Source organism: Neocloeon triangulifer, unplaced genomic scaffold (genome assembly GCF_031216515.1).
Source record: "Neocloeon triangulifer isolate White Clay Creek 2 clone unplaced genomic scaffold, ASM3121651v1 ptg000014l, whole genome shotgun sequence".
Taxonomy (NCBI): Eukaryota; Metazoa; Arthropoda; class Insecta; order Ephemeroptera; family Baetidae; genus Neocloeon; species Neocloeon triangulifer.
The window spans coordinates 25,100,072-25,120,078 of NW_026775556.1; the positions used below are offsets into that span (position 1 = coordinate 25,100,072).

The 20,007-nt window shown below is 42.1% G+C and overlaps 1 protein-coding gene across 7 annotated transcripts in view; it reads right to left on the reverse strand.

The window, feature by feature from the left end:
* The window catches only part of LOC132199799 (homeobox protein prospero-like), a 55,961-nt gene that overhangs the window by 3,912 nt on the left and 32,042 nt on the right, over positions 1–20,007 (reverse strand). For 3 of the 7 annotated variants that reach the window (XM_059624800.1, XM_059624801.1, XM_059624802.1), the window contains 3 exons: positions 4,281–7,469; positions 2,456–2,728; positions 113–272 (listed from right to left, as the gene is read on the reverse strand). In XM_059624800.1, the coding sequence (XP_059480783.1) occupies positions 113–272; positions 2,456–2,728; positions 4,281–7,222 (3,375 nt within the window). In that variant the 5' untranslated portion in view covers positions 7,223–7,469. The remainder of the gene's footprint in view (positions 1–112; positions 273–2,455; positions 2,729–4,280; positions 7,470–20,007) is intronic. The other 4 variants (XM_059624805.1, XM_059624806.1, XM_059624804.1 and 1 more) reach the window with 4 other exon arrangements.

A 20,007-nucleotide genomic window follows, 5' to 3' on the forward strand; every position in this document is an offset into this window, starting at 1 on the left:
ACTTTTTTTTCTAAAACTCTTTGAAAACATAAATTTAAAACAAAAAAATTAAGATTAAAGGGGGACAAGCACATTTAAATATTGTACGATATGGGTGGAGTGAAATGCGCACCTGAGGTCCCCATACCTCAATGTGGTTGTTGCGGTTGTAGTGCAGGTTGAGCACTCGGTAGATCTCCGAGTCGAGGGCCACGTGGATCTCCTCGGCGCTCTTGACACCCTCGGTGATGGCCTGACGGGCGTACTTTTCCATCTGGATGTAGTAGAACTCCCTGAGAACAAAAAGCGCGCAGAAAAGTTAGCAAAATCAATCGGGGGAAGAAGAACTGGAATGAAAATGGCGAGAGTCAAGAGCCAAGTTTTTTAAAAATACACACGCCCGTCCGTCCGTCCGTACGTCCGCCGCGTGTGGAGAGGAATTTTTCAACTATCGATCTCTGCAAACCCGTCCATCCGTTTGCCGCAAAGAAAGTTGGCGTACAAGTCTGAGAGAGCATTCGCGGAAAAAAGCGAGCGAGCAAGCGAGTGCTATCTTTATTGCTGTAAAATATTATGCTGTGCCATATGGGCTTGGCTGCGTGCAGGGCAGATGGCCCGCTCGAACCACCAAGCAAGGGCGAAAAAAAATGAAGCAATTTCAACGTTTGGCAGGGGAGGTGAGATAATTTAAAGGAACTAATCGAGCGGAGCATCAAATTCGAATTAACAAGAAAACCGAATTTTATTTATGGAAAAAAATTATAAAAAATTCATTACAAAATAAATTGAGCACAAAAAAATAAATACATTATTCGAAATAAATAAAATTTCAATAATATTTAGAGGGATAATTTTCAAAAAAAAAAATGAAAAATAAAAAACAATGAAAAAAAATGAGATAATATATAGATAAGCAAATAAATTAATTGTTTTCTTTTTAATTGGAAATTAAAATATTTCAATAAAATTTAATAAATTATAACGAGTTAAAAATGTATTATTCAATATATAAATAAAATTTAATTGTTACTATTAAAAAAGGGTTATTGTTAAAAATATAAATTAGTATTTTGTTTTTATTTAAATTTTGTACAAAATTAAATTAATTGAAAATAAAATCAAATCATTTATAAAAAATTCAAATAATAGTTAAACAAATAAAATAAATTATTTGTTTTTTTGTTCAATTGATTGGATTTCAATAAAATTTCAAAAATAGTTTAAAGTTATATACAAAATAATAAAAAATTTAAATATTATTCAAACAGATTATTTGCAAAAATATCAAGTAAAACGTTTTTTAAAATATAATAAAAATAAACATGTTTGCTTGAAAGCAAAAGAGTAATTTGGCTCTTGAGTCTTAATAGAGGCTGCTCGTCGCCGCATAATCGCACCCTCAGCAAGGCGTGGTGCGACGCCGCGTTACCGTTATCACCTGCCCTTTTCCCCCTTGGCGGCGTCGACCAGGTGTGCTCGGCCGCGGCCGCGTCCCTCTTCGCGCGTACACAACATTATTCTCTCTCATACCGCACGACTTGTTGGCTGCAGCTTGTTTCAATTAATGCTCTAAACTCATCTCGTTCTGCGAGAGAGCGTACGTTTTTTTTTTTTTAATACTTATCCCGCCAAGGAATTGAAGCATAATATAAATCCAGGCGTCATTCGAATGAGAGAGAGATGCGCTGTCGCTCTCGAGAGGTTTCAGCGTGATATTTTTTTTCCCGAATATCATTAAAAAATCCGTACATACTAACACGTCGCGAGACAATGCGCGGCGTTCTCGAAGGAGCAAACAGGGATTTGCTCGCGCCTGCACGCTCGGGCCCCGCGGGACCTTCAGCGGCAAGACGCGAAGTGTGAATGTGATATTGCGCGCGCGAAAATAAAAAAAAAAAAAAAAGCAAAAAAACAACACAACACGTCGCGAGCACTTCCATCAAATCTTACTTAATCAAAAACAAAAAGCTGAAAGCCTCGGATTGCTTTTCCGCTGCGCCGCGCGCGACAAAAAAAGCGGAAGAAAAGAAAGGGTGAAAAAAAAATTAAAATTCACGTGTGTGTGTTTTTTTTTACCGTCGCAGCCGGCAATTAGGAAGCGCTAATTAAGACGGTAATTATACGGAGCACAAAGGCCCGGTTGCCTACTTTACAGGATTATGCTTTTCGAATGCTCATTTGTCCGTGCACGGAAAAAAGTTTGCGTATATTACCCTCAGCGAGCATAAAAACTGCCCTTGCGGCTCAAGAGGGCTGCTGAGAGAGCAGGCGGAGGCGAAACTTGACTCTGCGCGCGCCACCGTATTTGAACGTGGAAATTTTTCTCATTAAAATGAGCTTTGCACTCGAGTAAAAATAATTCAAACTTCTGGCGATTGCACGCCGGCGGCTCGCGAGCGAAACAACGGCCGAGCGAAATATGTGCAAAAAAAAAAAAAAATAAAAAGGAAGAAGGAGGAAAATTCGACACACTCACCTAAAGTTGGAGAACCATTTGACGAGCTGCGCGGTGTTGTTCTTGTTAAACTTGATGTCGGGGAAGTACATCTTGAGCACCGCCGAGCTCGGGTAGCGCACCCAGAAGAACATGAGCTTGGCCTTGCGCAGGTGCATCGGGGTCAGGGTGGAGGAGAACGGCTCGGACAGCGAGCCGAGGCTGTCCTGCTTGAGCAGACTCAGGTAGTCGCGAATCGACTTCTTGCCCGAGTCGCGCACCGGCGATGTGAGTCTGGTAGGACACGGGAACCAACTATTAGGACAGTATGCAAAGAGACACGTCAAAAACAACCGCTACTGGCTACCAATACAAGAAATTTTCATCAAAAGTTACAAGGGAAGATTAATTAATGGCCATGCTTTGGAAAAATAAATAAATATTTATAGAAAATAAAAACTATAAAATTTACATTTCAATTCAATTTACATTGTGGATCAATTTAATTAGGAAAATATCAATTTTAAATAAAGTTATTCAAATTTTTTGATTCATTTAACATTCAATTTTAATTTAAAAATAATGTTAAAAATTGTATTAAATATTTAGTCATAATATTTTATTTTTGTTCTATCTGACAATGGTTGAATAATTTAATGTTGCTTAAGTAGTTTGGAAAATTAATTATTATTTATGTTTTTATTGTTTATTTATTCAAATTATTTCACATTGTTTACACTCAATTGTTGAAAACAATTTATTTGGAAAATTCGGCACTAACAATTCATTTTCTTTTGGAATAAAATGTTTTCAAGAAAAGAATTGTTGTTGCCGTTTTGCCCAACAATTTTTTCTTCTCAAATAAATTAAATTAATAGAAAAACTAAAAGTGTTTATTAAAAAAATAATAATTAACATGTTTTGTAAGAACGAACATTGTTCGCATAAATAAATTTTATTTTGCGCGTGTTCTCGGATGCAAAAGGCAAATCAGATTAGGAGGAGAGCATGGCTTTTGTTGTAATATAATCTAATTAAAGGGTTTCTCGGTGGTCGGGCAACAAAAATATTTGGCTGCTTCGCTTGCACTTTGGCGCCCCAAATAAGAAACGATAATACTACTAATAGGGCAGAGCTTTGGTAGCTTTGCTGCTGTGTTTTCGCATATAAAGACAAACAAAGACCCTTTGTATGGTATCTGGCGTAATAAAAATGATATCTCAAAATGAACAGCTAGGGTTTCTAATTCAATTCTTATTGGCGAAGCCCCGCGCGACGCGCCGATTATAAATCGGCGCCGCCGCCGCGCGCGCGGCTGAAGTGCGAGAAAAAGACATGCGATGGCACACGTCACCGCAACCATTCGTTCTTCGCACCAGATTTGCAAATGGCACGCGAGAAAAAAAATGGTGTAAAAAAATATACAAATAAAAAGGGTTATATCTAATTGAATAATGAGCTATACGAAGAGACATTTTTTAAAATATTTGGAATAAATTTAATTATTTAACCATTTTTAATAAGACCAAAAATGAATTATTGAATAATTTGAAAAAATATAGTAATAAGACAAAAGAAAAGAGAAACTGAAGTTGTCAGAAAATTTTAGTAAAGCTCTATATAAAAGTTATGATAACATGCCATAATGGGAAAAGATTAATTAAATATAATTAGCTGAGTTTGATCCATTATTTAAAATATGAATTGTAATTTAAAAAATATAAAATTTTACCTCATCATTAATCTGAAATAATTAAAAAACTTTAAACCAAATCCGGGAAAAAATAAAATATAAAAAAAAATACTACATACTTAATGGAAAGAGATTGGAGAGGATTGAAAATTTTAAATTTTTTTTGTCACTCACCGTGAGTTGGAGAAGGAGAGCGGAGGCTGCATTCCGTCGAAGGGGCTGTCGGCCTGGTCGAGGCCGCGGTCGTCGGCCTGGGAGGCCGAGTTGGGTCCGGCGGCGAGGCGGCCGTAGTCGGGGGTGCCGTGGGCGGCGAGCAGGGCGGGGTGGAGGAGCGAGGGCGGGTGCGGCAGCGGAGACTCGGCGTCGCGGCGGTCGGGCGGCGACGACGACTGGTGCTGGCCGTAGAAGGGGCTGTAGGGCGAGAAGACCTGCGACTCGTGCAGGCTGGGGTTGGGGATGGCCACGGAGGTGGGCAGCGAGACGGGCAGCATGGGCGGCGGCGGCGGGTGGTACGGCCGCGGCGAGGGGCTGTTGCTGCTCAGGGTGCTCGCGCTCGTCGACGGCACCAGGCCGTACTTGGGGTCCATCATGGCGGCGACGCCGCTCGGCACCGGCGTGGTGGCGCCGGTGCTGCTCGGCGTGCCCGGCGGCGCCTCCTGCGACAGGATGCGCGACACCGTGCGCGGCGTGATGCGCGTGTCGGTGACCTTATGGCGCTTCTTCTTGGTGGTCACCACCAGGCTGATGGCCTCGTTCTGCTCGGGCATGTCCAGCTCGGAGGGCCGGTGCTGCTGCTGCTGCTGCATGGGCTGGTGGTGCTGTTGCTGGTGGTGGTGGTGGTGCTGGTGGTGGTGCGACGTCGGCGACGGGGTGACCCGCTGGTCGAAGGGGCCCGCGAGTGGCCTCATCGGGTACAGAGCGGACGAGGCTCCGTTGATGGCGACGGGCATGGCTGCTGCGGATGATTTCTGGGGCTGGAAGGACGAAGACGTGTTTACTGGGGGTCGCATGTCTGCGGGGTTAGAAGGGGTGGAAGAAGGGGTGGAACTTGCCACGAGGTTGATTGGGAAGGCAGTACCGTTTACTCGCGTTCCGATACTGCCACAGCCTAGCCCGTTTCCCGACCCCGAAGGGCCGGCGGCGGCGAGTGCGCCTGGGGGCGGATTATTGGCGCCGCGATCAATTACCTTGGTGCGCGGCGACTTCCGGTCCAGCAGCTGCGAGGCCAGCAAGAGGTCCTTGTTGAGCTGCTCCTCGGCCTGCTGTTTGTTGGCGCCGGTGAGGAAGCGGCGCTGCTGCGCGAACCGACCCATGATCGAGTCGATCAGCAGGTTCAGCGACGCGCTGATCTCCGACTTGAGCATCTCGGCCAGGCCCTCCACGTCCGAGGCCATCGGCGGGCTGCGGAAGAACGGAAACCGTTCCTGCAGCTCCGCGTTCTTGGCCGCGGCGGCGGCCGCCACGGCCAGCTGGTGCGACGACGGGTGCGGGTGGCCGTGGTGGTGGGGCGGCGGAGGCGGCACGCACGGGTGGTGGTGCGGCTGCGGGGGCGGCATCGGCGGCTGCTGCTGCGGAGGCTGCGGCGCCTGCTGCTGCAGCTGCTGCTGGTGGTGCTGCTGCTGTTGTTGTTGTTGCTGCTGCTGCTGCTGTTGGTGGTGGTGGTGCTCGGCGGCCTCCTTGAGCCGCTGCGCCTCCTGCTCCAGGAACATCTTGTGGCCCACCCCCAGGTACATGGCGGCTGCTGCTGCTGCGGCGGCTGCGGCCGGATTCTGCATCGGAGGAGGAGCGGCATGAGTGTGTTGTTGAGGTGCAAAGGGGGGACCACCGCCACCAGGAGCTACGACTACCGGCGGCGCCGCTACCGGCGCCGCCTTAACCTTATCAGAAATTATTTCTTTTACCGTTTCGGGTTCCGAGTGCGGCGTCGGCATCTCGAGGTCGCCGGTGTTGTCGTCCTGGCAGTCCGACTCCATTTCCATCCGGTTGCACAGCTGGGCGTACTTTTGCTGCATCTCGGCCAACTGCTCCTGCATGGTGCGCAATTGCGACTTGAGCGCGTCCTTCTCCACGCGCTTCTGCTTGAGCACCGGCGGGGCGTCGTCGTCGACGTCGTCGTCGGCGACGCTGGCCGCCGACGCCTGTCCGTACCTGGTGCTGTCGTGCTGCTGCGGGTGGTACAACTTGCGTTTCTTGCAGCCGTTCACCTGCACGGGCAGCGAGGGCGAGGCGCGCATCGACGACACAATGTTCTCCACGCGCGCCCTCTTCATCTCGCTGGTGCTGCTGCTGGCCGCCTTGTCCTTGCTCTCGGCGTCCAGGCAGTCGTCTTTCGAGTTGTTGGACGAGTCCGAGTGGAACGAGTCCGAGTCCTTGTGCATTTTGCTCTTGGCCTCGTCGGCGTCGCTCATGTCGTCGTCGTCCTCGTCACTCGCCTCTCGGTCGTCGCCTGCGGAGGCGTGCGGCACCGGCCCTGGCGAGTTGGCCGCGCTTCCTGTTGAGGCGCCACCCACCTCGTCGGCGGCCCCACCTGTCTGCTGGTCCGATTTGATCTCGTTGTTGTTGTTGTTGGTGGGAGAAAAGGTGGCCGCCTCGGACGCGGCGCGCAGCTCCTGCTCCAGGGCCAGGATCTCCTTTTTGCGGCCCTGCAGGATCTCGCGCAGCATGTTGTCGTTGCCGGCGGCCTGGTCCATGTCGAAGTTGGCGCCGCCGTTGACCTTGCTGCTGGTCTCGGCGTCGACGGCGCTGCCCATCAGACACTCGGCTCCGACGGCGGCGTCGGCCGCTTTCATCTGCCGGCCGAGCAGTTCGTTGAGCATTTTGGAGGGCGCGAAGCCGGAGCCGCTGCTGCTGTTGGCCGTGGTGCTCGCGGGCGGCGGCGGCGAACCGTGCGGGCCGAAGAGCCCGCTGAACTGCTGCTGCTGCTGCGGGCTGAAGATAGCGCCGTATATTCCGCCGGCACTCATGAAACTGGGACGCGAACTGAAATTCGGGATCGACGAGTAGCTGTTGCGCGGCTCGCCGGCGTCTACACGCTGTCTGGTACGCTTGGCCTTCTTCAGAAGTTTTTCACCGTACAAACCAAAGCATTCAGAACTCTCCTCTTCTGATGACATCATAGAGAAACTCGCCTCCGATTGGACGAGCCAATTTTTTTCCACCTTCCCACTCCAATGCTGTGTGTGTCTGAATTATAATTTCGTTCCTATTGTTGGTAAGAATAAGTGGGGAACCGAAGGGGGAGGTCAGCTGCTTAGGGAGGGATACACGGCGCGCTGCTGCGTGTGCGAGCGGCTGTGCCGTATGAACTACTTCCTTTCGCTCTCTCCACGGATCGCTGCTCCTTTATTCCGCTAGCTGCTGCTCCTGTAAATATAAATAACAAGGTGAACACGTTGAAATTAAATAAACGCAAACGTGCGAGTCGCTGGCCGAGCCGGCCGCGATATTCACCAAAAATAAAAATAAAATTCAAATTTATTACTGCGAGATTTCTCTTGTTGCGCCTGCAGCTTTTATTTGGGGGGAGTCGAATCGGAAGCGCGTGATAAGCCGCATGCATAATTATCTACAATTAAAATCTGTTGCTCCACAATAAATTCGGCAACTGTTGAATGCTCATCAAATTCGAGTTCAGGAATTTCAACGCTTGCAATCGCCAACCGGAAAAGCATCGATTTTTCCAGAATTATTTTATTATTATGGTAGAATTTCACTATCATGAAATTGAATTTAAAATCGGCTATTCCTTGATGGCTTTTGTGAATTGCTTATTATTTAAGAAAAAAAAAACATAATTCATGAGCTGTGAAATCATTTTGACGAAAGTTAAAAACAAAATCAATCTTTTAAAAATATTTTTCTTTCAAAGTAACAATTGAACACACAATAACCTTTAACACAAAACTTTACAATTGAATTCGAAATTCTTTTAACAATTAATTCTGTATTCAAAATATGTGTGAAAAATTGTTTTGTGTAAATATGTTAACTTTGACTAATTTTTCACAAAAAATTATTACTTTGCAAGCATATATTTTTAAAAGATTGATTTTTGTACTAATTCTTGTCAAAATTATTTCACAGCTCATGAATAAGGGCTGCAGCAAAAACATGTAGAGCAGGAATATTGTTTTTTCTCAAACAATAAACAACTCACAAAAGAGCCGATTTTAAATTCAAAAATTTTTATTTGTTTGAAGAAGTTGACAAACGAGGATCATGGAAATGAAGAAGTCAGGGTTTATTACTCGTCGTAATTTTTTTTTCTAATTCGATTTTGATGTATATTTTGCCAGATGAGTCACGAATGTGTATTTTTTTATTCACTTTCGTATTAGATGCAGGAGCGGAAGTGTAGATTTGGCGTGCGAATCACCAGCAGCCGAGAGAGAGCGAGTATAGCGAGCCACCCCCTGCTCGCGTCGCCCACTCACCCTCTTGGCATGATCAATCACTTTTTAGTTTCACGCCGCTTTCAAGGCCGGCTAGCTAAATCCATCATCTTATCGGGGACGCTCGAAATGAGAAACAGAGAGCGAACGACCCTCTGTCAATAATATTACATAATAGGGGGGATGAGAGCAGCAGTTTTTTGCATTATGGTAGGTCGGCGGCGGCCCATTTCTCGAATTACAAATTAAACGACTCGGAGAGTCTTCCGTCGTGATTGATTGGAAATTTCTCCTTCTCTGATTACGCACTTTTTATCAGAGAAAAAAGCATATTAAAAAAAATATACTCAACGCCCCCTCCGTGCATATATGCGTGTGACATGTTTTTTTTTTTTGTCTTTTCTTTTCAATGGGATTGTACATCTCGGCGGCGTGGTGCAGCAGTAATTGCAAGAACACCACGCGCACAATGTTGCTTCATTGTATCGTGGGCTGTCGCTGATAATAAGTCATTTCATGCGCGCTTTTGTTTTCGAAAATGCGAAACAGAGAGAAAGAGAACGGCGGGGAAAATTTATTAATCATCATGCTCTCTTTTTCCCAAGTCACGACTGCTGCTGTCACGGAACAACACAACAAGAAAATAAGTGCGAGAATAATAAGGAGGCGCCTGCATATGTCACATGCTGCGCGTTTTGTGAGCAAAGAGAAAAGAGAGAGAGAGAGTTTACAGCGCACCACACACACAGCACCACCCCAAATTACTTGAGGCGAATTTAACTTTTTCGCTCTCGCTGCCTTTTTATACTCGCACAACATATCACACATACGCACTTCACTCTTGCGTATGCCGCATGTGTGCGTACACATTATTATTATCAAGCAACTGGTGAATGACATGCCGCGCGCGCCAGAGCCTTGAGCCAAAGATATTCACAATATGTGATGCGCCGCATGAGCGACGAAAGAGTCACAAAAGCCTTATTCATTAAGGCTCGCGCAAATTAAACCCTTTCCTCTCGAAACCGAAAAAATATGTGTATGCGAGAGACATGCAGAGAGGGATGAGACATGCACACGCACAGAAAAAAGCACCACGACATTCCGCTCTGATGCGCTGCTTTTATTTCGCCAACGCCGCGCGCACGCAAATTGGCAAGTACTTATTCGGATTTTTCTGCACGAAAAACTTTACGCCGACGGCAAAACAAAATGCTCATGAGTTGCATATCAAGAGCAATAAAATCTCAAAATTAAAAATCTTCATATTTTAATTTTTTTTCTTTACAATTAATAATAAATTAATTGAGAGTGAATTACTCAAATATTTATTATTGTAATTTTTTTAATTTTTTTTTTCATTTAATATTATTATTTATCATATTTTATCATTTAACCGAAATAAAATCATCTATAATTAAATTAAAATTTTAAATAATATCCAGATCAAATAATTTAATTTCCATTCTCTCAAATATAGAAAGCCGTTATCTCAAGTTAAAGAAAGAAGAAATTTTAATCAATCTTTGATGCTTTCAATAAACCATATCAATAAAATTGATTTTGATTGATGATTGGAGTTTTATTATAAAGAGAGAACGATGGAAGAAATTATTATATACATTGCCATATTTACCCACATATATACGCAATTTTCATTTTACTCTCGGCGCGTCACACAATGAGAAGAACATTAATCATTTTTCGCGTTTCCCCTTCTTTTTCCACGTATATGTTTTATTCCCATCGAAATGATATTCTTTCTGCTCTCTCCGGCGATACTTAATGACAAAACGTCTATTGTGTGCTCAGCCTGTGTTGTTTTTTACCCCTTTAGTGAGCTTTTCTTATTACATTAATACATCGCCGCGCCGCGCATTTAACAGTCCATCTGGCACCTCGTAATGATCACTGCTCGAAAACTCGGCGGTTCTCACTCTCGCTCTCTTTCCGCGGTTCTTATATGTGTGTGTGTTTTTTTATATATATCTCGGGCTATATGTCTCTAGGCGTTATATTTCCAGCTCTTTCTCTCGTCACACCAGTCAGCATTGTTATCCGCCCGTCCTCTCTTTCGGAATACTCGGATCAAGATTAAAATTTTGCCAATAATTCAACCCCTTTTGTAATAAAAAAGGGCGAGCAGAAAATTTTCTATGGGAATAATAATACGAGGAAAAAAAACGATGCTGATGATAATAACAGAAGAGCCGAGAGAAGAAAGGCAGCGAACACACATATATGGTGAAGGGTTAAATTAAAACACACTCAAGAGGTATATTCTCATGTGAATAATAAAAAAATCTTCTTGAGGCGATGCTGCGCTTGGAGCTGCTCTGCTTTATGCGCGCGCCAAATGTGGAAAAGTCAAACTCAAAGTTCAACCGCACCACCGAGAGAGCAGCATTTACATTCGTACATGGAAAAAACCGCCCCGGCAAAGTTGAAAACCGAAACTCGAAATTTAAATACTCTGCACAAAAGTGATTTTTCCTCGAGATCGGACGCGGGGTGTGAAAAGAAATAACGCTCTCTGCTCTCCGCGCACGGCATAAAATCTTACAAGGGGGTCGCGCTAACTCGGCGCTCTCCGCATAAGAGCTGAGTTCTGATTCCTAACGGTTTTCTTTTCAAGAAAAAATGCAATTCACATTAAAATATATATAAAATAGGGAGGGGAGAGCAGGGCTGAATGCGGCGGGAGAATAAAACGTCTTGAAGATTTGTTAAGAGCCAAGCCAGATAAAAAGGTAACAGCAAAAACCGGAAGGCAGGAACTAAACGCGCGCTATATGAATGCGCCGAGAGAGCAACTACCCCTATTCTATGTGGCATTCGCCCTCCCTAGAGCTCTTTCTTTCTTTCTTTTATCTCGAAGACGCCAACGGACTTTTCGTTCGGCCGATCGTAAAGCAACAGCCGCGCTCACCGTGCTAGCTGCATTTTATTTATAATGTCATTCAGGCGTCAAAACGGAAGAAGGAAGCGGCGCGGGAATATAAGAAGCCAGAGCAAAACCAGCTTCAGCTTGCATCAATTTTTTTTCTTTTGTATGCCAACCGATGCGAATAAGAAGCTCAAGAAGTTGAACCGTTAACGGACTTCTTGCAAGACGTTAAACGCTATTTAAATGATAAATTTCAAAAATTTAATCGAGAAAAAAAATAAATGAATGTAGAGTTTAAAAGGTAAAATAGTTTTTGAAATATTAATTATTTAATTCACTAATTAATCAGTGTGTTGCGTTGCATACTTTACATCATTAATAGAAAAAGGAACAAATTTTTTTTTCTAAATTAATAATAAAATTATTTCTAAATTAATCAAATCTTACAATGAAATTAGTCTATTTTAATTTTTGTCAAAATAAAAATCAAATAAAAATTGAAAATTTAAATGCAAATCGTTAAAAATAAACACATTATTTTACTTTAATTAGTAACTTTTGTCGTGTCTCGGAACATAATTATATATATGTAAATGCAATTGGTCAAAAGTTACTAATTTAATTAGTTCCCGTATTGTGTGGTTTCATGAGGTTTTAAATTTCTACTTAAAACATTTTATTTTTACATTTTAAATGAAAAATTATCTAATAAAAGTGATTAAATACAATATATAACTGAGACTAAACTTCATCTTCTTCACTTTAGATTTGTATGATATGATTTGTATATAGGAGGGCTAATTAAGCGCACCCCCGTTTGGCGTAAATCATTGTCTCTTTCCTCTCGATGCAGGAGGTAATCACGTTTAGATTAATTTAAGTGCGCCGGCCGCATTGTGAATGGTGTTAAGAACAATTGGCCTGGATTGCGCGTCTTGGTGTGTATCCGGTGTTGGGACACACCACGGGCACAGCAGAGCCTCCGCACCGCGCTCTCGCCTGCGTATATAATGTGGCGTGCCATGGGAACTTGCGGGGACCTTTTAATATCAAAGCTCCTCTTGTGCTGTTATTGCCAGTTTCCTCTGCCGGCGCTCAAGTTTAAGTTAAACCCTTTTCCTCTTTAGCGCGGCGGTGTCGCTCTCTGCATTATGCACGCCCGCCCGCCCGCTCTCCACCGGCCGTAAATCTTTGCTAAAGAGAGAGACTCTCTCTCTCTCGAGGCTTCTTTGAGGTGAGAAAAATTAATTAAAGCAGCTTGCGCCGGTGACTTTGCAGCAGCCTCCGCGCGTTTAACTTAATTTCTTCTTTTGCCCGACGAAAGCAGCCGGCTGTGAAAAAGGGCAGCTTCTTTTCAAGTTCTCCTAACTGACCCGGCTCCGAGATCGAGTTGACCCTTCTCAAAAGCTGTACGATTTTTTTTAATTTTTTTATTTTCATGACTGACTTTGAATAAATGAAAGAGTCGGTGAATTATTCAGGCCTGACATGCATGCGTCGAGGCAGAAGAAAGATGATTTCGTCGTGATTCGAAGGAGATTAAAAACGTTGCGGGCTCAAGACGGAAATATTGAGTTGTGCCTCGCGCTAAAGGTAATGAATACAAATCACCGCGTGCTGGTGAGATAATAAGGAAATGAGAACCGCGCGCTGCTGCTGAGAGCGACGAGAGAAGAAAAGACTGCTGCGATGGGTTTTGTTTTGGATGCGGCGGAGAGAGAGAAGGGACGCGAATATTATTTGCTCTCTTGTCATGTTGCCAATTGTTTACATTTCCTTATTAAATGTAAGGCACGCTTTGCTAATTTTTTATTTATCCTCCGCCAATTATCTCCAATCAAAAGAATGAATTGGTTTGACTCGTCTCCTCTGCGTTAGGCAACGCATCAAGTCTGCGATGAATTGAGCAGCCGTAGGGCGAGAGCTAGGGCGATGAATTGTGCTCAGCGCACGACTTTTGTAATAAGGAATTTCATTCAGCGCTCGCCGGATTGACATTTGATGCGAGTTTAATTTAAAAAGTTGCTCGCTCCTCCTCAAGAGCATTCAACTTCTTTCCTGTCGCCGACCCTTTGAAAATAACGACTCTTTTATAAATTTAATTCATTCTTTGATGAAACTTTTATTTTAAAGGCACGTTTGGCATTTAAAAATATAGTTTCAAAGAATTTTCATTGTTTAATTAAAAATTTAGTCTATTAGTTTATCAATTACATAAAAGTGGAGGCAATTTAAAATATTTATTCTTAATTTTTTAGTTAAAATTGTTGTTGTTTCAATATTTTCATTTTACATAGCATTTGTTTCAACTGAATAGGCTTAAAAATAAATTAAATTAATAAATAAAAATTTTAAATATCAATATTGAGACTGTTGAATGAAAATTAATTTATAGCAAAATAATATATTAAGTTTTTAATTAAATTTTATTACATAGAAAATTTAGAATTTAAAAGCATTGGAATACAAGTTGGCGTATTTATCTTTTTGATCGAGCGGCCCAGGAAGTGGCTAAGGTCCGTGTCCGAATCGTGGCGGTGATTATTTGTTTCCGCGTAAAAGTGCGTTCTCGCCCACCCGCGCTCCTCCTGCACTGCATCATGACTTTGCGCCAATTAGCTTCCTGTTCGAGAGGACCAAAAGCGGATGTCAAGAGTTTTTCATTCACTCTGAGCATTGTGATGACCGCAAAACAATCGCCCGCGATATCAAGGGCCGGAAAAGATGAGCGAGATGCTCTTTTTAATTACCTAGATCACTTTTTGAGTCACGTCATCTCTCCTATATAATTTTGAATGGCTCGTGCCACTTCCGCTAGACATTTTACAAAAAATGAAAGATCACCTTGATTGTAATTAATCTGCTGGATTTTTTTCTTATTATATAAAAAATTGTATTCTCACCGGAAAAAATCTCTCGCGACGTCTTGAGAGCGGATGAGGCGCGGTTTCGGTGTCGCGTTACCATCTTGGAGGATGCGGGCACCAACGTCACTTTGAATCAGCGTGTGCGTTTTATGAGAACCCAGGCGCACAGCGGGTTCATCACTCGTCAAGCCGAGGAATAAATTAAGCGGCGCTCAATTGGAGCTCAGAGGAGAGAGAATTGTTTGGTGACTCACGCGTTTCTTGCAAAAGCAATTCTGCAGCGCGGGTCACACAATCTCATTATTCGCGACAGCTACAAATTAAATTGATGTGCCAATCTAAAATCTCCACGCAAATAAGTAAAAAGTATTCGGCTCGCCCCTCTAAAAAAAATATTATTCTCTAAAGTAATTTAAATTTATCGTTGGTCATGGTTCTACTATTTTTTGCATGTTAGTAATTTTTCTTTCATACATCAAATTTTAAGAATATTTGGGATGGTCCTATTTTATAATTTATTAATTGAATAGACAATTTAATAAAACATGTCATATGAACAAGTTGGAGAGAAGAAAAGCAATTTTATTGATTGATTGTGTGCAATTAACTTTACAGTTAAGAGAGCAAACTTTATACAAATTTTAAAATTTCTATTGAAAAATGTTTTAACTGCAATTGCTTGCAAATAAGAAATAAAAAATGTAATTTAACATAAATTAAATTATTAAATTTATACAAAAAATTAGTTAAATGTTAAATAAAAATCTAATACAATTTTTTTTAATTTTAATACATAATTATATATTTTAGCATTTAATTTAATAAATCAGCCTTTAATCGTAACAGCGATTTTCGCACAATATCTGACAGGCAGGGGTGCAATACTTGAGAGAATGCCCTAGGTCCTGACATTTCCCTGATGATTATAATTATCGGTTCGGCCGATTTGGAAATGTGCACGCGAAAAACGGCGCCACGAAAGCGCATCTGAAATCATCACGTGTGCTGCAGCCAACTCGGCGTGTTTCTCACGCAGTCGGCTGCAGGTTGTGGTTGTGCAAGGCACATAACGCGTTGCATGCACACGTCAGCCAAATTACGAAAAAAATTGCAGCTGAAAATCCCCACACGAATTTCGCTTCGTGCCTAAAATTCGATTCAATAATCAATATACGGTCGGAAGTGATTAAAACACCGAAATTGTTTTTCGTCGACCGCGGAAGGAAGCTCGTGTGTGTAAAAAGGAATTAGGCGGAACGCGACGGAATGAATGAGAGGGCGTGAGTGTGTCCTTTGAGGCAGCGTCCGTGAAGATCCGCGTAAAGACCTGCCGGGCTGGCGAGACGAAATTTCATTCATTAGGCCGTGCGCGCTGCATCAGAGTAAACAGTACGACACGCACGTTTAAACGCTTCCTCGGCGGACGGACGGACGAACGCTTGCTCTTGTGTGACCACCTACGTGATAGATGCGCCCTTTAATTCATCCTCTTCCTGCTCCTCGGTCATCCAAACGAAAACGGGAAATAGAAAAAACAAAAATGCACTCTCGCATTGTTCCGCAGAGCAAATCTTAATTGCACGCCCACGCGACTCCCCATTCATTCACAAACTTGTGTAGCAAAGGGAGATACATTTGTTAAAAAATAAAAAAAAATGAAAATATAGCTGAGCAAATTTAAGAAGAAAAACATCAAAATAGGCAGAGTCTTAGATAAATATATTATTAAATTAATTAAATAATTTTATTAAAAATGTGCAAGCAAATGTGCGAGCATTAATTGTGAATTACAAAAGTATGCAAAAACAAATAAAAAAGTGGCAGAATTGACAAATTTACTTACCATTTATTCAACTTTCTTTTAAATTCAATTTAAAAAGAGTTAAGTGATAAAAAGAAAAAGAAAACATGCAGAATTTAGGTTTTTAGTTCAAAAGTGAATTGAGCCCTCATATTTTATTTTCTCGGTCGTTTGAGTGCCAAGACAAAGTGTTTTTTTTTTTAATTTTTTTTATAGACGAAAGTGAAATTTCGCTCTCACCGCAAGTACAAAATTGTAAGTTTCTCGCGGGTCGACCCTTCTTTAAAGATGTGGGTATTATTAAATTTTCAGCCAATTGGTATAGCTGCTGGGTCGAGTGAGATAAATGACTCACAAGCTGCGCATTTATAAAAGGGCCTACCGCAACGTGCGCGCAGATGTCTTTGATGCCGCGACCGACGAGAGAGATGTTAAATAATATCGGTGGGCAAAACAATAAACACACTAGTATATGTGTCTGACCGGCCGCCGAGTTCGAATCATAAAATTTATGGCAATCCTCGCGGCAGAAGGGCCTACCGCACGCGGCCTTTTGTTCTGCCAGTTGTTGCCCCTGCTTGCCAATTATCAAATTCTCACTCGCAAGAGAAAATCGATATGACAAATCGCCCCTTAACTGTAAACCAACCAACCCCGTGAAAAATTAAACGTTTTAATTTATAAGGAAGAAGAAAAACCATCTGTGGAAATAATTTTTCCTGCCACGCGCGCCTCGTAAATAAATTCGCCTGACAATTGAAGAAAAATTCTTTTGGCATAAAAATTGCCAGTCGATGACTTTTCGAATTCCTGCTCACACTCGCCATCTGCCTTAAGAAGCTCGACAAAGGCATTTTTTAATTGCCCGCTCTGCCGGCGCGTTTTTTCCCTTCATCCCCCGACCATCTCTGGCATGTATGATGATCGATTTTTGCTCTCTCTGCGCGGCGTGTGCATCTCGCGTCTCTAATGACCTCCCTTTTATTTTTGCGTAATTTTTCTTCTTGTTTAAGATCGCGTACATGCAAAAGGAAGGGTTTCTGCTACTTCCTTTTTTGATGCCGCAGCGCAGAAAGAGAAAGACACCCCCTCGGGGTGATTCGCCGCCGCGCCGACGAGACTTTTCTTTTCTGCAGTGCGAGAGCGCGCAGAATGTATAAGGGACGCTAAATATAAAGTAGTCTTGAAGGGAGGAGAGAGAGAGCGAAAGAGAGGAAATGCGATGACGATGAGAGGGAAAATGAAGAAAATTTGCAAACACACACACCACACAAAGGAATAAATGCGCGACTGGGGTACAGTAATGGGCAAAAATGAGATGAAGGCAAGCGCCGACTTTCAAGAAGATGATGATGAAACTCTGCACTCGTCGCTCCGGCTCGCGCGCATCCTTATCCTTTTAAAAAATATGAAGAAATCGCTGGCGAACGCCGCGACGATGACGAGAGATGAAGAACCTTTTTCATCCGACCAACCTCTTAAGCCCGTGCAAATTGCTCTGGGCCGTTGCGAAAGTTATTTTAATCATTTGAATAAATATCAAACCCAGCACGCCATCAGCGAGGAATAAAGAAAAAATAAAAACAAAGAACAAAGCAGGATCTCCAACTTTTGGGTTTGGTTCCTCTTATTAATTAATTAATTAATCATGAGATAAAAAGATTACATTTGAAAATATTTCTTAATGAATTGAATTAATAAAAATTAATTACAAGCATAAAGAAATATTTTCATTAAAAAATCTTTTTTCTTTCTTGAGCAGGAAATTCAGTAAAATCTTTGCTTTAAAGTGCCTTTTAGTTGATGGATCAGTTACAGTTTCCTTTCGAAAAATTGATTATTTTTCTCATTATTAAAATATTTTTTAAACATTGGGCCAATAAACAACAATTAATTATTGTTGTTTATTTTTAAAAGACTCAATATTATTTGAAATAAATATTTAGAAATAAAATAATCTAATCACACCTGCCTTATTCATTAAGGTGCTCATTCAAGTATAAAAAAATCCACGCAGACGAGTTTTGTGAGCAAAGCGATTTGAATTAACCCTCGGTGGGTGAAAGGAGCGCGCGCGTGTCTAATTGACGTGCATAGTAATCGAGTTGATTTTCTTCTTTTCTTGCCATTCAGCTGATGACGTTCGGCCCAGCTGAAGAGCCGCCCGACTGGTATATTATACGAGAGCAGAGATCGGCCAACAAAAGGCGGCCGCGGGCACGTGGGGTGGCTGCTGCATTTTTATCGGGAGGCGCTGCTGCAAGATTGATCGTTGCAGCTGCGCGCGCGAGAGTTAAAAGAAAGAAAGAAAGCCCCCCTGAGTCTATTGATTACGATCGACGCCGACTGCCATAGATCTCGAAAATGAATTTTTATTCCCCTGAACGAAAATTGTAGAGCCATACGGATGCGTTTTCCTGCTAGTTAGTCACATTAGCTGTGTGGGATCTTGGGTGGCTGCGGTTTAAGGGGATACGGACGGAAAGGAAGTGCCTCAGGTAGAACGGGAGAAGAAAAGGAAGACCCTGCGGTCGAGGGTTGCGCTCTTGAATTAGCAACAGTTTAAACGCGGATAAAAAGCTCAATTTTCTAGACATTACGCCTTGTAAGTCTTCCTGCTGCTACCGCCTCTTGTTTGAATGAAACACACTTTTTTTTCGTGGTGTTGTTCTCGTTTTGTTTCGCTTCTCTTGGGAGGATGTTTGCCGATCGCGATTTCCAAGGGGTTCTTGCCAAAAATTCCTCATGTGGAAACTTATAAAATTGAAGAGCCCTTCGCTTTATTAAGAAATAATGCGCGTGTTTTTTTCCTTCGGTAATTGCTGCGAGTTGAGGAGAACGAGAGACTGCCGCGGCGTTTCAAGATGAGCGAGTCTGCGGCGGATCGATTGGAAAAATGCGAAAATAAAAAAAAAAATATTGCCAAGCTGCCGCTGATTATCTTTTCGTCTCGAAGAGAGTCTTTCCGCCTCATTGTAAAAAGTTAAAAGAAGAAACGATGAGAGTTTTCGGCCCAATAATTTTTCAACTGCAAACTTCTTTCAGCACTGAAGAAATAAATAATTTTTTGTCTTAATTATCTCTTAATGAAATATCTAAATGAATTAAAATCATTAATTGGTTAATTTTATTTGCATATATTTCTAAATAATTTTTTACTCACTCAGATACTTTTGGCTTTTTCAAAAAGTATAAGCATTCGGTATTAAGGTTTGACTCAAATTCCAAATTATTATGATGTAAAAAAATGAAGTACATCAATAAATTATGTAAAATAAACAAAATCTGAGATTAAATTTTATTCTTTTAATCTGATTTTATTTTCGTATTAAATAATTAATTAAATTAGCATTTATTTTTAAATAATTTTATACTTTGTCATTACTTTTGGCTTTTTCAAAAAGTATGCATTAAGTATGAAGGATTGAGTCATATTCCAAATTAATATAATCTAAGAAAAAAATTAAGTATGTCAATCACAGTAATTTAAAATAAACAAAGTTAGAGACAATTATCTATTCCTTCAAATGATTTATTATCAAATTTAAATAATTAATTCGTTTTTATTTAACTTGCAGGTTGATAAATTCTGATCAAGGTGCGTAAAAAATTCCAATCTCTCTCTTTAAAACCTGCGCTTTTCTTGAATGCACCGAGCCAGCTGTTGAGTGAATGGAGGAGCAGGTCTTACACAAATGCAACTCCCCTGCTTGAGAGTTAAACTTTATTTCCTTCAAGGTGCATGCATGTCTTTTCACGGCGGCGTTCGCGACGTCACACTACTTTAATTCGATCGAGAGACCTCGACGTCACCGATCTTGCCTGCCAAGCTCGATTCAAAAGCGGCAGCTGCACACACAACTCGAAGGGCGGGAATTCTGCATTGTAAGAAAGGGTGGTTTTTTTCCGCAGCGTGCATGCATCGGTTCACGGCCCCTCGCTAGCAGAATTCCGA